This window comes from Daktulosphaira vitifoliae, unplaced genomic scaffold (assembly GCF_025091365.1).
Source record: "Daktulosphaira vitifoliae isolate Bord-2020 unplaced genomic scaffold, ASM2509136v1 Scaffold_5, whole genome shotgun sequence".
Lineage (NCBI taxonomy): Eukaryota > Metazoa > Arthropoda > Insecta > Hemiptera > Phylloxeridae > Daktulosphaira > Daktulosphaira vitifoliae.
In genome coordinates this window covers 32722363-32743571 of record NW_026099576.1, presented here as the reverse complement: position 1 = coordinate 32743571, position 21209 = coordinate 32722363, and the positions used below count along the sequence as shown (strand labels likewise).

General features: G+C 30.7%; 1 protein-coding gene across 1 annotated transcript; it reads right to left on the bottom strand.

Moving 5' to 3' along the window:
• Window positions 1-398: 398 nt before the first annotated feature.
• LOC126907991 (probable G-protein coupled receptor Mth-like 1) lies at window positions 399-20660 on the bottom strand. The gene is made up of 5 exons (XM_050689773.1): window positions 19468-20660; window positions 5018-5096; window positions 2614-2798; window positions 2217-2355; window positions 399-1773 (listed from the first exon to the last, which is right to left on the bottom strand). The coding sequence occupies exons 1-5, from the start codon at window positions 20444-20446 to the stop codon at window positions 1458-1460; spliced, it is 1698 nt and encodes a 565-aa protein (XP_050545730.1). The 5' UTR covers window positions 20447-20660; the 3' UTR covers window positions 399-1457.
• Between the last annotated feature and the right edge of the window lie 549 nt (window positions 20661-21209).

Below are 21209 nucleotides of genomic sequence, written 5' to 3'. Positions count from 1 at the left end.
GTTTATTTTTTACTACTATTTCTTCTAAAATAATAACAATTTTGGAAACAATTTTTGGGCTGATTCGAGTAGAATTTATTTCTCAATTATTGATTGGTTAAATACTTTTTATGACCATTTCTTATCCCTTTATAAGAATCATTATACCTAAGAATAAGAATCATAGAGATTTATATATATATACATATAATAGCAACAATACTTCAGTAAAAACACCTAAGTGAAGAAACCAAATTAATATAATTTGGTAGGAGGTGCACACAAAAAAATCTAAGTAAAATTAATGACTAAAAAAGAAACTTAACACCATTGATCTATTCGTTTACCTAATTTATTTAATTAGGCATTAACAATTTAGAATACTATCTACAAAGACTTAACACGAAAGAACTAGTAACGTAAAATACAAAGCTTATTTAAAAAAAAAACAAACTTAATATTGTTGCATAAAATTATATAAAGATTTTAAAAAAATTAACATATTAACTTTTATTGGCTACAGGTCATAAATTTAATATGATAATATATACATGTAATTACAAATGTTACAATAGTTATAGCAGACCAAATTATCAATAAATAAAACAAATTTACAGGAACTCAATAAAAAGATGTTAAACAAACAATAAATACATTTTAAGCAGACATAGTAACATATTTGTTACTATTTTGGCACCTGATATCTTAAGCAATATTTTAGTAGTACAGTATTTTTTTAAATTTATTTTTAATAGAATAGTTAAAATTATCGATGATAAGTAATAGAACTCTTTAAACTCTACACTATTATTTTAAACTTGTCTTGTAGTGAATAGTTAGTTCACAGTTGATTGTTATATTTTGAAGATTTAAATATACAATGTATCAATTTTACAAAGTGGAAGTACAAAATACTGTATATAAAGTATGATTCTTTTACAAAACTGTTTTTTCGAATTTCGATGTTTATTTTTAAAACATAATTGTCAATTGTAATCAAAAATTAAAATACTCCAAATTTTATATTCTAAAAAAAGTAAAACAATTTTAAATATATAAATAAATGATAAAAAAACAATATTATTTGATAATGGTTAAGATCATTATATGCTGTGCATTAAGCAAATATTAATATGGAAAATTTATTGTTAAAATATGTTTTATAATTCTATTTTAAAATTAATTTTTTAATCTTTGGTTCAACTAGGTAAAATAACTCATCATATAAAATTATTTATAATCACTAATATGTAAAACTCATGTGCCAGAAGCTTTTAATTTTTGTTAAACGTAATAAATACATGTACACATATAATACTGGTTTTAAAAAATATCAATATAATCATAAGTTGTCAGTCTAATAATATTCAAATCACGCGCGCGGTGCGGAGAAAGTGCAGGCAAGAGGAGTGCAGCAAAAGACATCATAACAGTTGCAGCTCGAGGAGGGAAGTGTGAGCGTCGCTTCTGTCTGGCGATCAGCACAATGTTTCGACAGGTTTGGACAACGTAGACTCGTTTACTGTAGACGGCATGGCGTTGGACATCGAAGACCTGGCATTGCCACCATCAGACGGGTTATCTGAGCTAAGGCACCACATGCGCTTCACCGCCATCCAAACTTGAGGCTGACATCCGACTACAATAAATATAAGTAATCCTTGTAAGGCGTTCATCACATCTGTCATGTACCACACATAGTCAGGTCCTCCGATGATCCATGATACAACATCCACTACCCACGTAATTCCCATTACAATCACCAATTTCAGACACACCCGTCCTAGTGTAGCCCTGTAAAAAAATCATTAATTTATCATTTATCTTAACCTTTAATGTTTATACGATTTTACAATTTAAATATTGTGTTTACATTAAAATACACTTATGTATCATCGATAGTGTAATTTCAAGTAAAAATATGTAACTTAAAATTTATACTTCTTGGTTTATTTTTCTAACATCTAGATTATGTTATATTAATAAACACCTAAGACATATTAAATAAAAAGTTAATAGATATATGAATGTGATTGTATACTCGTATCATAACAGTGGCGTAGTCAGGAAAAATAGAGACCGCGGTATCTTCCATAAATCCGTGTGAGTTTACAAGCAAAAAAATAGGGGTTGTTAGTGGGAGATTTGTCTGGCCATTGTTTCCCCCCATTATATACTTACATTCACATATTTATATTTTCTTCTTTACTCATAAAAGAAAAACCGTTATACCTTACCTTTCGCTAGTGGATTTAACTACTTCAGTTCTCCAAAGTCCACACGTTAATTCTCTAGCCGTGGCAGCAAACAAGGTTAAATTCATCATTAAAAGAATACCAATGGGTCCGTAAAAATATGAAAGCAAATCGGCATCACCTGTCAAAATACACAGGTTTTTATATACAAAAGTGTTGAATATAGACAATCTTTTATCCCAAATTAAATTTTATAAAAGTATTATTTTATAAGTGCTAAAATGTATGTAAATTTCTATCTACGAATATGAATATTTTCACTAAAAATATTTTTTTGCTAAAAACTTTTATACATACGATTTTTAATAGTAAATTAGGTTTATTTTTTAGATTCGATTCTATTAATTATAAAATGAAAAATCACCAGTCTCATACTCACCATAAAACCAACAGCGGTGTTCACCAAATTTTGGCCTGACGAGTGATATATATTGGTCCGGTGGAATCCTATCAATAACTGCAGCTAAAGTGGCGATCACAAAGGGCACACCCCATGCATACAGTTGGTATAACCGAAATCTACAAGCTTCCTGGCCTTTATCCAAATTTGCAGGCCTTAAGTCCCTAGAAAAAGATAATGCTATTAGTCAACTGTATTTTGTCAATTGTTCTTAAGTAGGATTCTATGATTCGAAGTTGAATATTCGATTAAAATCCTTTGATGAGTATTAGTTTTCACACATATAACGCATTGATTTATTTGATACTTTTTGTAAATCTTAATTGACTAAAAATGATTTAATAACTTCGTGTATAATCAATGTAACTCCTTAATATAATTATAAATATTGAGAAAATAAAACACTCCATATCGAATTAAAGTATATATGTTTCTATATATATATATTGTATCTTTTGCGGGTAAACTACTTCAGAAGTGAAATTTTTCTTTTATATAATAACAATATACAGAGTGTTCAGTAAGTTAGGAAACAGTTAAATTGTTACAAACAATGAGTACAATAGAAATTCGTTTTCTTATTTACTGAACACCCTGTATAAGTAATAATTATGTTCTAAAAATCAAAGCCGTTGTTGAGAATTTTTTAATTAACTCGCACGTCACATAATAAAAATTCTGTAAAAGTAATAGTAACCTGAGAATCCTTTAGGTTTTAATTAAACTATTGAGCTGTTCGTAGACTATAGAGTGTATAAAAAACGATTACGATAGAAATAAACCGGTAACAACTTTAAAAAAATAATAATTAGCATTTATGTAATGATATGTGTAAAATGTATTTAATATAATTTATGACCATTGAAAATATTTAGAGAGGCGATGTTGTGTTCAAAAATTCAATAAATAGTAAAGATGGATACAATATTTCATCTTCAGCTTGAGGGTATGCATTAGATATATTCCAAAGGATCCATTAATTCATAAACCGATTTCAATTTTCCGTTTAATGTTTATTTTCGATTATTATATATTTTTCTAATAAAGTAGCCATTGAACGATAGTACTTGAAAATACATGTCATTAGCTACATTACAGTGAAATCAAATATTCAAAAGTTGATTATTTTTTTGTATTTTCTTAAATTTAGTCTGAAAACATCAGAAAAAAGTATTTTTTAAAAGATTTTTTTTTATCGATTATTAGTTATTATTAGTTTAGAATTAATATTATCTGAAACGCAAATTACATAGATGTATTTAATATATTTATATAATTCGAACAGTTTCAATCAAGTAGCACAAAACTCACAAGCAATTGGCAATAGAAAAGGAATACAATTAAATGTAGATTAAGTCGAATTTGTAATCAACTATGCATATCGTATTTATAACTAGAAGTGATGAATAGGATTCCGGTAAGAATCGTACTTTGTTTTGTCCAGACCATTGTGCCAGGAAATCACTCAAATATTGTCAAGTCGCTAATTTACAAATAAACATATGATCTGCACTAATGCAATATTGTCGAGGAAATCAAATCAATGCATTATTCTTTAGGATATAGGTAATATATATTACAAATAATAACGTGGGAATATTACTCGATAAAAGTATACCTTCGTAACACGATATTACTGACGTTATTGTTTTTATGGATATGTAGGAGGAGGGTGTACACGATTGAAAAGAAACACATCATACACATACAATGAGCCGACGAGACCCATCGTCTTATTACATTATTAATCCTTTTCTTATTTTCTATTAAGGAGCAGGTATACGTTAAAGGTATGAAGCATATAAAATGCACGAGATCCAGACACATCCTCGGGCTACTAAGTGTATATAAGAATCAGCCGTATTTATGTATGAAATAAATCTGTACCTACGATCTAGAGAGGCCTCTCTATTACATTATTGTAGTTGATTGAAAAACATTAGAAAAACTAAGTATATTGGTAATGTCATCCGAGTTACGTCTTAAAAAAACTCTCATTTAGCTAAAGGAAACTTAAATCATGTTGCCAACATATTTAAGAATTCTTTATTAGTTATTTGAAAATAGAGTATTTTTTATTTTTATTTTTTTGTCAAAAATGTTTATAGATAGGCCTTTCTAGATTCAAGGTACAGAAAGGTAAGGCCCATAAAAAGACTATTCTAGAGTAAGTGTTCTAGTTTACCGAATTTTAAAATATTAACATCCAGTTCGTTCTAAACCTCTCTAATTTCCTTCAAAACTATAAACTTGGTAACAACACATTACAAAATTTTTAAATCAATTAATACGAATTTGTACTGGCTGGTGAGTTCAGAATACATTAACAACATTTATAAATGCATAACATTCCTAGATCTAATCACAATGTTTGTTAACTTACCTAAATGTCCACCATATATTAAAACACATCGTGTTAAGCCAGAAGAATGCCGCCAAGAACACAAAGTGCATCACAATAGCTGAAACAAAAAAAAGACGACATAAAAAATTAACTACTGAAACAAATACATTAAAAGTTATTATTTTCAAGGTCTTTTCATAATGTAGTAAGACTTAATATAATCATAGCGGAAAATTCAATAAAAATGTAGTGTTGTATTTTATTCAAAGGAAAGTTTTTGATTTAATAAATACGATAGATAAAGGTTACCACAATGTAAACGTAAATAGAAACCGATTGCGGAGCTTGCAATAAATGCAACATTGCTATTATTAAAATTAGTAATTACAATTTATTGATTTTAAGTAATAAATTGATATCTTATGGATGTTAACAATTAAAAAATAATTTTTATTTCAAATTTCTTCTAGATTCATTTTTATTTAGTTGAACTAATTAATTGTAAGCGTTACATAATAAATCCAATAAGCATATCCTATTATTAATATGTTCTTCGTTTTATGAATATAAACATGGCACGGCGGCTTCTCTATAACATGAAAAAATCAGAAATGGTTAAATCTGCTACTGATTTCTTCAATAACAAAACATTCTTATGTTTGTTTGAGCACACTCGTAAAGCAACGAGTATGCTTAAAAAATTGAACTGTGCAAAATTCTTCTTTTAAAGCAAGACACAATATCGTAAATATTTTTAACTACATTATTTCGATGTTACTGTTGTCAGTTAAAAATTCAATAACAATAACAAATAAACACAAAAGTACCTCGATGTAGAACTTCACTAGAGTACACTCTAATTTCATGAAATCGCACAACTATACATTACAAAAGTTGTAAATACAATAAAATAGAGATGAGAATCAATTTGATTCATAAACAGACAATAAAACTTTTCTTATTGTGGTATACTCTCCATTTGATTAATTAAAAATGCCAAACATTTATACAAATGTTAGTATAAATTATACCTACAACTAACCGACACATAATATTTTAGGCAAATTGCAAAGCGGCTGAATACTGTGAAACAATTTATGTATTATATGTGCTAACAGGAAACTAAATGGAATATGGCAATATAACCGTTATGTCGAATTATAATAATAATAATGGGAAGAACTAGAAGAAATAATTCTATTTTACTAAACTAGCCATATGTAGGAGAAAGTTACAAATTCTGGCTCTGTATAATGCAGAATTGATAAAAGTAGGTTTAGTCGTGCTCGGGGATAAAGTCAGTAGCCGGTTTCCGATTCTGTTTACTGGGAAACTCGGTCATCTGAGTAAATGAAAAATGCATATAAAAACAAATACCTAATTGTAATTAACAAGTTTTATTCTGCCGATAATAATGTTACTCGGAATACACATGTATTTTATCGAAATCGAACAACACTTAAATGCCGCAGGTGAATTGCCGAATTGAGGAAATCATACGTTCTTCTAAGAAGATAATTTCTTTTATATCACTCTCGAGTTACGTAATTAAAAAAGTAATTAATTGTTTCAATGAATAGCCAAGTAGGACAATACGATGGAATGTTTATATGTATATTGACCACCGTACACAAGAAAATAATTCAAGGGCGTTCTCATTATCTATTGAAATCACCTTGAATTTTCAAATTTTATTCGTTAAAATCATTAGATACATAACTCATGCAGTTAAGGGTTATATAATATATAACCCATATTATATATTAATAAACGTATTTTAGACGATTTAGAGCATTTATTAAATAAAACGAAAATAAATTAATAATATTTTTACATAAAAAATCGTGCTGCAATGAAAGTATTAAGAATAAAATAAAAAATTATCGAAATGTTCATAAACAAATATTGGATTAGTAATAATTAAATAATTTTTGCATAAAAAAAAAATTAAACTTATGGTTGACAGGGTTCCTAACGGTCTAGTAATTATTTACAATTAATCTAATATTCTAAGTATACACTAACTGATAAATAAATTTGTTAATAAAATACTGTAATTTAAAATTAAAATACAAAGTCAAGTTTAACTAATTAAGTAAAACGAGATTTTTTTTAATATACACAGGCAAAACGTGCGAATGCATTTGTTTAAAACAAAAAAATCATTCATAGTAATAACAACGGCATGTGATGCGATAAGCATATAGCACATAATTTCCAAGCAAATGTACGAAGAATTGGGTTACAATCATATATGATTGACCTCTAAGAAATTTACAAAATAAATAGTTCCTAGTTTACAAAAAATATCATAGGGTACTAAAAACATGTCATTAGTTTATGACCATTGATGTATAATCAACATGCCATAAGAATATTAATATTGAATACAATAATTTGAAATGAATATTTCTTTTCAATTTGTATGATTTACAAGAAAACATTAATTTGTTATACAATAAAAATATATTTTAATGATTTACAGTTGTTTATCTATTTTATCATAATATATAATTAACAATCAGGTTTTAAATTTATTAAGATTTACTACTGTTGTAAGAAATCATATAGAGTCAAATAAGTTTTTTGTCAAAAATAAAGGTTGTTACATTTCCATTTAAGTATTGAGAGTATAACTCTTTATGTTTACTAACTACTGGATTAACAAATCCACCTCACGAATAAATGTATCATTTAATTTAGAGTAATTAGGAATTGAAACTCTAAAAATTCCTTTAATAGATTTTATTTGTTCTTGAAAATTTGGCCGACCCCAAGTAGTTGGGATTAAAGCGAGGAAGAAGAAGAAGAAGATTTGTTCTTGAAAAGTTGGTGCCAGTGGTATATTTAAGAATACTCGTATAGTTTCAGTATTAATTAATTGTACTAGATAATATTTATGTATAAATAACACAGTTTTCTACAAGTAATGAAATTTTTACTAAATTTTTAAATAAAATGATATTTTTCAAAAGTAACACTTTTCAAACATTTAAATCACATTAATCATAATATTACGAATTACGAATGATATAACTCTTATTACTATCAGTACTTCTTTGAGAAGTCACTATTTTTACCACTAGATTGCGTATTGGTTAGCATGAAATAACCTATTACAACCACTAAAGATTATGCATTCTTTTCGTTGCAAACTAAATTCGTAGATTTTCTTATCTTTAGTGTTATTTTACTGTCACATTTGACCCTTCTATTTTGTTGGTCGAAATTTTGTCGCCCACAACTAGTTTATAATATACGATACACGCCTCTATACTGAAGTCAATATTCAAACAATTTCAGTATATAGATTTGAAAATAGGATGAAACCAATTAAGTCAAAACCATTATTTATTAATGGTAATAAATATATATAATCCAGTTTATCTATGATGTTTATTATGTTTTTTTCTAAAATCCTCTCTTCGTGAGATAAGCAGCTGCTTGAAAATATAAAAACTATAAATCTTGTAAAAGGGCGTAGTTTTTATAAACATCAAAGACAGTACAATTTACAAAACGAAATATCTTAAGAATAATAATATTTCACCGTTTGATTAATTAGCTCAGCTAAATCATGATTTTTGATAAACACTCAAAGGCGCCACTCTTTCTTATTCAATAACAAATTTATTTAGAAACGAGAGTAATTGAATTTTCCCATCCCTTTATTAGTACTGTAATTTATATTGCCACACGCGTCATGTCAATTGAATCACGCGATTCAAGTGTGGGCATAATTATTAGTTTAAATTGAACCCCCATCTCGATGTGGGCAACAATCAAAGTCGTTAACCAAATGAACAAAAGATAAATTCGTCGTTTCCTTTATAAAAAATATGATCAAGCGTCGCCAAAAAGTCTCTTGATTTTCTTTCGAATGGACGAACAATTACTTTGTTAGAAAGAAGTTAAATATTCATAAAACTTGAACGTTTTCTAAAATGTGTTAATTTTAGTTAAATTCATGTGAAAAACAATATCAAGCATTTTGACACTTCGTTATTTTCTGTCGACTTTTTAACAATGTGTTCAAACTGATTTAGCGATTTTTCATTATAATGTTGCTTTTTAGAGAACTAAGAAAAAAATAAATTTTAAATAGAAATTTTTTTTTATTCAAATGTTAAATGTATTAAATCTTAATTACGTGGTAGTTACAACGATTATAACCGATTATATTTTCTCGGAGATTTGACGAATAAACGTGACTACTATAGAAGACGATTAAAATATATTTTTTTTCTATTACAACTAAATCTCTTTCCCACGCTAAGATGTGACAAAAACTTGCCACGAAAATTTGACGCGTTGATATAAAACAGCCCTCTGCTACAGACTAATAAGGTTTCTTCTAATGACTAGAAAATTTATCTACATAATTATTTGTTTTAGTGGACATACAGTAGAAGATTAACCGGTCATATGTTATCAAACATCACCTCTTCGGCAGGTTTAAGAACGAGAAATTCCACAGTTGACTGTTTAAAGAGAATCACTATCAAAATATTTACCCAGCCATTTTACACAAAAGAATATTTTCATTCAATTCAGCTACTTTATATACAGCCTAATTAAATTTGGAAAAACCTAAGAAGAATAAAAAATTGTCTTCTTGAAGGAATATGTCATACATTGCCAGTGTTACCAGTCTCTTAATTAGGCACTACGACCGTGATGGCAACAAAATACACACATTTCTACACGTGCTGCAGAGCAACGTCGTGTTATCGGTGAACTGGTTGTTCCATTGTCGACCATAACAATAATGATGCGTGGAAAACAATACTATGTTATGTGTCCACAGCCCTTGGAGGACGTGTTCAAAACTAACGGTTAAGCAATACGATAAGCACGCGCGTTGAAGTGTTGAACCCAACACAAGATGTTACAACGTCTCTTTTTTTCAGATTTTTCAAAAGTAGTACCTATAACAGCTGGTCAATCCATTAAAAAAAAATAATAATAATAAAATAGAAAATCAATCTTTAGAATTACTTTGGAATGCACTACAAGTCGGATATATTGACGGAACGCTCGTTTACAATAAATATTTGGCCGGCATGTACAGCTTTTAAAAATATTTTATCAATACAAAACGCGCATAGTTTTCTCAAAATAAACCTGAAATAATGCGAATAGTATAAGTGCACATTACACATTCTAAAGTATAGCAAAAATACAAGCAATTCGTCTTTGAGAATATAAATTGCATAATTTGTAATTTATAACGTATGCTTATATTTTTCTTCTTCTTTCTTCTTTTGTCTGCAACTTAATGTTGTTAAAATTCATCAAAATACCAATACTCTTTGCAATTATAAACAAACAAAAAACACTTAGGCTACTAATTAACACTTTGTACCTCATTCAATAGAATGGCTTGTCGTGTGAGGAACTTTTAACTAACAAGTCATTTAATGCACTAAGTATCGTCCTGAACTATAAAGCACACAAATACACAAAGCCCATATTTTAAGAGCAATTACTCTCGACTAGCACCTTCAGCTTATTACAATAAAGTATTATTCACTAACCGCCGGTTTTCTACAAGAACAAGTTATAATCGTTCGGAATTCTAGTTGAAACAAGTCAGACTACTGTAAACACGAATATCTTTTAGAGTACAGTGCACCATACATGACCGATAATCTACCATGTTTATTATCAATTCTATAACTTCCAAAGTAATGATTTCATTTAAATTATAATTTTCTTTAAAGAAATAATATTTACTTATTTTTTTAATAAAGTACCCGAAATTACGCTTGTAGTGTAGAGTAAAATTGGTTTTGTGTTGTAGAAGTAAGTGTTTCCAGAAGAAAGGGTAATAAAATTAAAAGGCTGTAGTTACAGTTTTTGCATGTAATTTACTTTAAAAAACCATCGGTAATAAACAAAAACGGTAGTTAATATTGCATAGCGAGCCAATGAGGCTACACAGAATGGTCTTGTAGTACCGAGAATCTTGTGCAAAATATGCATGGGTTCCATCGACGTAATCGTAAAAAACACATTCGTTGTAACTACCGTGTCATTTTTTGTTCATATACAATTAGTGTTGCTGAATATATGGAACAGTATATTACACTTACGATTACATGAAATCGCAATCTGGCAAATTCTGATAACACTGATAAACAAACCTGAGAATTCATAGAAGCTTATTGTTCTTACTACAAACAATACAATTCTTCTAAAACGTGTTTTAACAGTGTGAGCACTAGAAGTTTATACTATCCATATGATAGATTTTGCGAAATCAATGGGATTTTGCATCTTAAGTAATGTTTAAATTATTAATTCTATTAAAACTTTGAGATTATCCTTACAAATGGTGAGTACTCTATAAGCAAAATGTAAAATTTACAGGTACAATTCTGTTTTGTAGTAGAGTTATATTTTTTTAAATCGGGCAATCAAGTCGATTTAACCGATTGATTAACTCCCTAACATTAGATTCGACCGACTGGAGAACTTTTGGATACAAGCAACCTTTTTGCGCCCTTATACGTTCTAAAAATAATTAGAACTCCCAATACTAATTTCTAAGTACGCCACGAACTCAGTTTAATATTTGTATGATATAAACTAGAGGTCAATGATACACTAAAGACCAGATGGGGAAAAGTGCAAGTAATATATCGTAGTTATGCCATAAAATTCATTTCCATAAAGAACGATTTTAGTCAAAATAGTTGGTACGAGGCAATATAACAGTAACGACATAGTTTTCAAGTTACATGTGAATGATCACATTATATTCTATAACTATTACACATACACATAATAAAAATTGGTAAATTAACATAATACAATACGATAATACTGTACAGGTTTGACTACCATGCGAATGTGATTAAATCCGGGGTCGAAAACCTCTTGTTAATTATGGTTTTTGCAATTGGAAAACGTTATACATTTTATTCTTCATACATATATTTTTACATAATACACAACAAAGTAGTTAACAGTGATAAAAATACTTAGTTAAGTGTCATATGAATAATTAGCAACACACCCAAATGGTATTGTGATTTTTGTTGAAAATAACTAAAAATATTATAATCCACATAATATTTCTGAAAATTTTAACTTACTTCAAATGCAATATTGGTTTTTTTAAAGTCATAATATATTAAATTTTTGTTTAAACCACAATTAAATTTTGATTACTTTTATGAAAAATATATTATATGTATTGCTATAATTTTCATGTTTATTAAATGCATTAATGTTATTATTCTAAGTTCTGAATTAATATTTCGTAAAGTATTTACAGTGATCTTTCCTTTTTTGGTTAGTCAATTCAAACTGAATAAAACTTATTGAATAATTTATATCCCATAGATAGACTTTTTGTACACAATATATAGTAAATTCTTTAGAGAATAGTTGCGATTTAATAATATGGTTTACTCACATATTTACGAATATAAAGTATATAATTATACATAAATTGAATATTACTAAGATTTGGTTAATTGATAAAATTGCTCTTAACGTACGAAATTAAAAAAAAGTTAATGTAATAAATATTTTTGTTCGTGTCGACTTGATAAAAACTATCAACATGACTTACATAACAAGTCGGTGCACAGAATACAAACATTACTGTCGTAAAACAATGATCGCGTGGGTAAAAATAAAAAACTTCAGTAAGATTATCAAGTTCTTTTTCATTCAAAACAAGAATGGTTCTTCAAATTTGACATAACAATAAAATGTTGTTGTGTTAAAATGTAACATGATGAACGTACAAAAGTTTCAGGACTTCAGATTTTACAATAATTTTCTCCTACAATAAAGCCCGTTTGTTGTTATGGTGACATATTCAATACATTACTTGATGTATACAATAAGAAACATCAAGTCCTTGGAATAGGTTGGTCTGTTACTACATGATATAATCTGTTATGTGAAAAACAAAATGTAAGTCTTCAGATTTTATTGTTCATTTGCCAGCTAATAGTGGACATGCTATAGTGCTAAAGTAGCGGCAGAAAAATGTTTAATAGTAGTATAATAATAAAGAGATTCATATGTTATTTGCACTGTTTTAAAATAAACAGTTGAATATTTTGTAATACAACCTCAGTATGAAGTTAACAAATGATTTTTATCAAAAGAACTAAAATGTAGAATTTCTACAGCTTGACCGCCTAATTTTTATTTTTGAGTGTAAACATAATGTCGAGATGGCACAAACTACGGTTTTTGTTACTCGGAAAATGACCATCAATTTCTAACAAAATATAGTTACTACGTCTAGATATATATAGCGACATGTTGATCAATCGTGCTTGCTAACTAATCATCCAGTATAATAATCATTGTTGGTTTCTATTAAAATTGTAAATAATACATTAAGATAAATTTATTGAACTCTCGAAACTTTAACTAACACAGTACACATAGTCAGATACTATACATAGTGTGTATAGCCAGATACATTGGCAGAACTAGGAATGAGCGCTGGCCAAATTTTAAAAAGCTATAAAACGTCAAATGGAAGTTTATTCATAAGTAATATTAGATTAGTGAAGTATGGTTAATGCGTGCAATAAAAAATGTTGCGCAGCAGTACCACCAATATGACGTAGTTTTTGTTTGTGTTAATTTTCTCAGATTCTAATTTAATATATCAAAGCAAACAGTTCACGACAAGACGTTCTGAGATTTTGAACTTAAGTATAAGCTAAAACACTAGTAACACACAATTGATGTATGAATGCATTCGCCCTACAGTAAAAGTTTTCTATTTATGAAAATTTGTTTAAAAGTGCATAATAAAACGCATTAATAAACTCCACCGAATACAACGCGCCATTAACAACGTCGGTCGTACGCTTACAACATGTGTTGTGAGGTAGACCTGAAACCAAGTAGTGTTATTTTAAGATCACAAACAGTAAAGATGGTAATGAAATGAATTTCATTTTATACAGTTTAAATTTTTGATGATTTCGGTGAAAGATTGACATGATACATAAATTACTATGCGCGTAGAAAACGGAAGGATAACAATATCACAACATAAAAATACATTACACTTGATTTTACATAGACTAATATAACACAATTAGTCCTGAATTAGAAAGAAACGTTTTACGATGCAAAAATAACTTTTTCATTACTGTTATTTAAACACTCTTTATCAGCTTAAAGAAATGAATATATCAAAAGTATGTTGAAACGTACCGAAAAAATAATTATTTCTTAAACATCAATTCATCAACTTGAACAACGATCGACATAGAATTCAAAACAAAATCTTTTTTAGTTGTTCAAAAGAAAAAACAAACAACTAATTGAACTACAGATTAGCGTGGATGTAATGTAATAGCAATTAATTACACATTGCCCGTCTCGATTATTATTGTACGTTTGACCTTTTACTCGACATTCTATATTATACTGTATTTTATATGGCGACTAGTCTATAAGTATTGTAGACTGCAATATGATATTTACGGAAGCAGGTTGACACTAAATAGGTCACTATCACATTGCTATAATACTAACTCGGTGTGTAAACCTACTTAATACCGATACACAAACAAGAATTTCTTTATCTCGAGTTCCACAAAGATTAATATAGAAATCATTACTATATATTGTACTAGACTACTTATCGGTATACCTATTTTCTTTTCTTTATTAAAAAAAGTAAAACAACGGAGAGCGATAAGTGCAATCATTAAATATTGTTATCATAACATAATGTTAACGTTATTTTATGAAAATTCTATGATAGTGCGTTGTATATTTCGTCGAATAACAAATATTATTAAAAAACATTCACGAATAAATTAAAGACTTAATTAAAACAAATATCATAAATCCATCAACTGCTATATTATCGATTAATTTACGTTTAATAACCAACTATTAAGACTATATAATAATTAAACAATTTTCTAATAAAATTGTATAACCGTGTCGATAAGATCGTATTAATTGTGAGTCATACGTAAAATCGATAGAAATTAATTATTATTTTTATAATTTTTTGTAGGCTATCTTAAAAAGAAATTTAACGCGCTAGAATTTAAATAAACGTTCATTGGTTGGTTTAGTAGGGAAAGCTAATATGACATCGTCCAACGTTCAAACTTCGTACGATCGCAAGTAAAACATCACGTTTGGTGCACTGAAAATATTGGAAACATCTGTCGAACTCGGCTGTGCAAAATATAAGCCAAATAGATTCAAAATGAATTACAAATAAACCGTTTTTTACGGCGAGAATTCGAAGAAAGACTTTCGCCGTTGAGAATGACTCACCACGGAAATCACACTGACGTTTTTCCTCGCTGTGCGCATACGACTATTCGGTTCGTAGTAAATTCACAGTTAAACATGCACAGGCGAGAAATATTGTTTGTCAAAAAGTACCCACTGTTCGATAAAAACAGGAACTGGACAGCGCGACCTCCCGGAACGCGCGTCGACGACCGGTGAAAGTGCACACATCTATACACATACATATTTACGGTTGATTGCTTAACAGTAATATAATAGTGGCAATAAGCGCCAGGCGAGAAGCAGAGAGAGCGAGTTAGTTTCCTTTAGCCTCGTCTCGACGTTCGCTATTAACAATAAACGTTTGTAGACATGAGTCTTAAATATGCGTGAGGGGAACCGATTACAAAACCATACGGTATATAAACATGATAATTTTTTTTATGTAAATACACACGCGAGCCGTTTCATTGATAAAACGAAAGTCTAACACATCGATTATGCGTTTACATTATAAAAAATATATGAGTAGACTCCACAACACAAGCTCGGTCGTTTTCATTACGTCTTCTGGTGCATCAGATTAACGCTGCTGCGTGAAGACGGATGATATCCGGCGAGTATGTAAACATTAAACAAATGCTACACTAAAATAAAATTTTTATTTTTATCATTCCTGAATTCGTTAATTCAATTTAAGTTTTTGAATAAAAAACAATAGCGTCGCGGAATTGCTTATGACCTATCAAATCGTTGTCCGAAACATACCCTAAACTCGACCATAGCTTAAAAATTGTTACAATTTGTATTTTATATTTTGTCGTCAATAAAATTCTTCGATACCTATTATTATTTGCCAACACGGAATGTATGAGCCAACAATTTGGATGTAGTTAATAATATGTGAACGATCGGTTAATTATAATTGAGGTAATCGAAACAACGTTAAAAATAATATCACGTGTTAAAGATGTTTTGTATCATTCATTAGATCTAAGAAAATAGGCAAAAACTAGAAAGGAGTTCAGACTTTAGGAATTGTAGAACGACCCGTAACCAAAACTAACAGAGAAAAACAACAAACCGTATCATTATAGCGGCCGACGAAATAGTCTTAAAGTTAATAGTGCACCTAAATAACGACCTAAGAGGAATCACGGTGGATAAACAAATAGGTGACTAAATTTGTGTATACGGTCCGCATATGAAATCTCAATTGATGTCACGTTGCTAACGGTTGAATTCTAAAAATTTTGAAGATAAAAATTAAAAAACTATTTCAAATATTTATCAAATAATAAATCGGCTGTGTATTTAGAACGGATTTTCTAAAAAACATTCAACATTATTGCAGCGATAAGTCTACATGAATAAGCAAATTGGAATGCCAGCGAAATAATTACACGATTGTGAACTGACTGGTTATCCAAATTTGGAAGAATTCACGTTTGGGATGATGACGAGTACTGAATTTAGGCACAGTTACGATTGTAAAATAAAATGTCAACTATTTTGCGTTAACGACGACGGTTGGTAACTTGAGCGTTAGAAATCAGAGATGATTTTTCGACTAATCGGTCTGGGTAAACTATCGAGACGCAAAAAAAAAATTGATTCGTGGCGCTTAGAGATGAAGTATTTTTTGAATTACATTTCGTAAACGTACAGTTGAGGGGAGGTCCGATGAAGAAGTCGCATTCTTTGCCACACAATTTCACAAGGTCGTGCCGAATAATAATGAAATTACCGTATCATTCTCGACGCACATGCATACGAAGAATGCTTAATATTATTATAATAATAACAACAATTATTGACGTGCAAGTAGTAAGAACACCTCACGCGCTTTGCCGGCGTCCGTATGCGGTTATCCGTGAGGTGTATATATTTCATTACACGAGTATGAAAAGCAGAGAGGTGTCGAACTAAAGCCGATCGCGGTTTTAACGCAGTTCGACTGAGCTCACGATCAGTTTTTTGAAATTATCAAATAAGAATGTCTTCCGTCGGAGAAGCTATTTGTTGAGTTTCTTCGTCGGATGTAACGCATAAAACCAAGTCTCCTCGGCCGACCATATCCGTGCAGAACAAATTAACCATGTAGTCCTATTTGATTATGGCCAGCGACCTTGAAACACCTCCGTCGTTTATGCATAATTAACAAAAGAAACGCCACCAACATGGAAACATGAAAAGTATACGATAGCCGGCTGTGGAGTAACACCGTGACCGCCAGGCAAAAGTCTTATTAATACAAGATGTGACAAGGACGAATCATTAACGGATTTATTTTCTTCAATCGGCAACAAAAAATTTCATACAATTGAAAACGCGGTCTGTTTTTGTTATTTTATTTTTGTCCCGACGCTTACTAGACTACAAAAGAATATATTTTTATTTAACACGACTAATTCTTAGACATCGTCAACGTGGACATATTTTCATAGCATTCCAAAGTCAAATAATTCACAAATCGCTTGACAAGGTCCTTGATAAGTAACGGTTACAATTTAATAAAATAATTAACGTCTCAAATATAAATTTATATCAAATAAATATACGAATTCTACCCACTCATCCCTAAACATATAATATGACACATTTGATACAAAATATTCAGTCTAAAAAGGCACAAGCAAAATCATTGGCGATTGATATAAATGGCTGATTAATTAGAAAATCAATCGGTTAATATATTCCTTAGACCAACAAACACTCATTGGAATCATAATAATCGATGGAGGATAATTTGAAATGGGCTGCTTAAAAGGCAATATAAAACATTCTGCGTTTAGCAGTCTTAACATTAGTTAAACATTACAAATTAACATATCTAATATTCCTGTTAAATTCGTTCAAGTCTTGGTTAGACTTTATATGGTAAATCAAAATTTTGAAAATCAGTCACCACGAGTTGTTTTTGAAGAAATCAACGATGCTCATCTACTTATGCTTTGGAATAAGTCCAAATAAAATAACTGTTCGCCGCAAGATACATAAGTAATATTAGTAACAATGATATTTCCCAACAGAAACCGCAGGAGAAAAACGCAAAAGAAAAATACTGTAAATTTGGAAATGAACCAAATGCTACCACCACCAATTGTGTTGTCTTCGTCACATGTATTTCACACTTACTACAGCACCAGATAATAGTATAAATCGTCAAATTATTTTATTAATATATTAATATTAAAAGTATTCACAGCCCTCCGAGTTGGCACGTTTGTGAAATTTTAACAAACAGGCTGTGATTCCAATTAACGACCATGAAGTCTAATAACTATTGTTACATTCATATTAATTTAAAAAAACCTTTTGCTACTTCACTTTCTTGACTAGCATAATTTTCTTTGTTGGTTAAAATCGATTGTAATATAGAAAAAACGCAAACTACAACATTTTTTTTCAATTACAATAAATCCATTAGCAAGCAAAAAACAAAAAATGCATAAATTATAATTATAGTCAATAGTTAATGACAATTAAGGAATAAAAATTGAAATATTTTAATATTTCCCATGAAAGCATTTGATGAAAATAATTCTTCTCTACGGCACAGTACCTGTGGAATACTTCACGCGGGTCGTCACATGTCACGGACAAAAACTAGCCGCCATAATCATCACAATGGGAAACGCAACACAATAACGGGAAATGTGTTTTTTTCCCGCCTATTCATCCATATAACGGCAAGGGCCACACCGGTTCCCCCAATTTCATAAAATAGAATCATTATTACTATAGAGACAACTTAGATGCTTTTATGTGTAGGTTATAAAAAAAGGGCTATCGAAGGCCTGTTATTATGTGTTGGTATGTATCGTTATTACCAAGTCTTTTATAAAAATCATCACCGTAGTTGGTTGCAAATTCAAAGAAATTTACAGAAATAATACATATGTGCACAACACTATAAATTTTCAATGTAGTTGTTGTCTTGAAAATTATACTAGACGTTTTGTTAACATATTTTAAATTTATATGAAATGTCCATGAATTATGGAATAAGTCAGTAGATATGAGCTGATAACGAAATTAAAACTATTGATAACTGGCACCAATTATCGAAATTACTGATTTTCTTCGTTTGTATAAAAATATCTCAAACAGACGACAATGAAGAAAGTATTGAATTAATTGTTGTTGTTACATTCCAGTTAAGTACACTTAATTTCTTAATATAAAAATATTTAGATCACAATCAAAGCAATTCTATTAACCAATCGAAAGCTTTGGCTTACCTGTAAAAACACAAAACGGACCACGATACAACGATTCTCCAGATAATTGAACGATGGCCAGAAACAGATCACCGACCATCAAACAACCAACGTGGTTGACTTGGCATTTCCAGTGCAGCACGTGATAGGTACTAGGGAGCATGCAGCTGGCCACCAAAGTAACGGCCAAGAAGAAGACAGATACCAACAGTCCTAGAGGATACAACGTGAACTTGGTGTCTTCGGCGTGGTATTTAATAACATGGTCTTCCTGAGGAGCACAAGCTATCACGGTCCATAACGTATGCTGCGGTTGTTCTAGGATATGCTCTAAGCAATACTGCTTGGTAGTGTATACTTTACCGTCTGGCGCACGTAACGCGCCGGGGGGCCCGTCTTTCGATGTCCAATGCGTTTCGTTCAGTCTACCGACTAATCCTAATTCCGAACACTGAGGTAACCCGAACATGATATCGGCTGGCAGACCCTGTACGTCTTCTCGATCGGCGTATACGCAAGCTCTTTCTTGTTCACTGTACACGAACTCTCGCGAACAGCATTTTTTCACCGCATCGGGTTCGTCCGGTACACAAAACAGCGCACCCGACCTGTCTACACAAAACTTACCGGGGTCCAGCATCGGGTTGGTTAAATGATGCACCCACAGAGATCCATTGAGGAACGGCACGTAACTAGACGGAGAGCCCGGTGGTGCTGCGGGTAGGAAAGCCGGTTGGCACGGCGGGCGAGATTGGACCATGTGAAAATACATCGGCGGCGTAGTGTTGGGAGCTAAGAACTGATTGCTGGAATGATCGAAGATAATTGGCACGAAATCGAGTGGTTCCGACGGATTGACGACACAACGATAGTTTACATCGGTTTCGTCTAAGGTCTCGCCGGGTCCACAACATCTGAACACGGTGACGTTGTTGTTCCTAGCGGCAGCGGTCGTCTGAGCCACGACACAGGTCAGCAACAATAATTTAAACAAAGGCATTTTTACACGATTAAAATATATTCAGACAGTTTGTTCACAATATGTCGCTTTACTTAAACACAAAATAAAAACGATCACTCGACACGCGTTAACGAACTCGTCATGTTATTTTCTATGTCGTGTGTGTAAACACGCGTACTTTAAAAACCGGTTGACAGACCGCCACGTACGACGTTGGAAGTACACTGATGGTCGTCCCGCCGTCGAATAGTGCGGTCACCCCGGTCCGTGGTAAGCCGCCGCTGTTTGCCCCACCACCGCTCTTGGAGACTCAACGCTGCTGTTATCTCAAGCGACGATGGTCTGCCGACGGTTTGTCTCCTTCTGTACAATCGCGGTTACTTCATTCTACCACCGGCCATTACGTACGACGCCTTGGTCGGTCAGGTACACGTAAAAATTCATTGCTCGTTTTTTCATTTTTTTAATAGGCGTGTTACTGAGAAATGAATTGTTTTGCGTGTGAACTAAGTAGATGAAAAACGAGTTGCTTCGTTATTTTAATTTTTACTCGTCGTTTAAGTGAGGAGAGTGCCTACGTTGATCTCAAGATTTTCGTTGTAAAAAATATGACTAATTAACCTGTTTACGAAAATTCTGTACTAACTGCTACGGGACATAATCTAGATACTACCGTTTACATATTTTTAAAATTTTATTGTTTTATTAGACTGTAATACATCAAATCCTATTATAGCAGTGTTTTTATTTTAGTTTAAATATGAACTCAAAAAACTAGTATTTTTTATGTTCATAAGTTAAT

What these genes read in the sequence shown, in the direction of transcription:
- LOC126907991 (XM_050689773.1), bottom strand. Translation starts at nt 20,446, where the DNA reads ATGCCTTTGTTTAAATTATTGTTGCTGACCTGTGTCGTGGCTCAGACG. An exon ending in AATATATGGTGGACATTTAG is followed by an intron (nt 2,799 to 5,017) that starts GTAAGTTAACAA and finishes ATCTTTTTCTAG; the next exon opens with GGACTTAAGGCCTGCAAATT. An exon ending in GTTAAATCCACTAGCGAAAG is followed by an intron (nt 1,774 to 2,216) that starts GTAAGGTATAAC and finishes ATTTTTTTACAG; the next exon opens with GGCTACACTAGGACGGGTGT.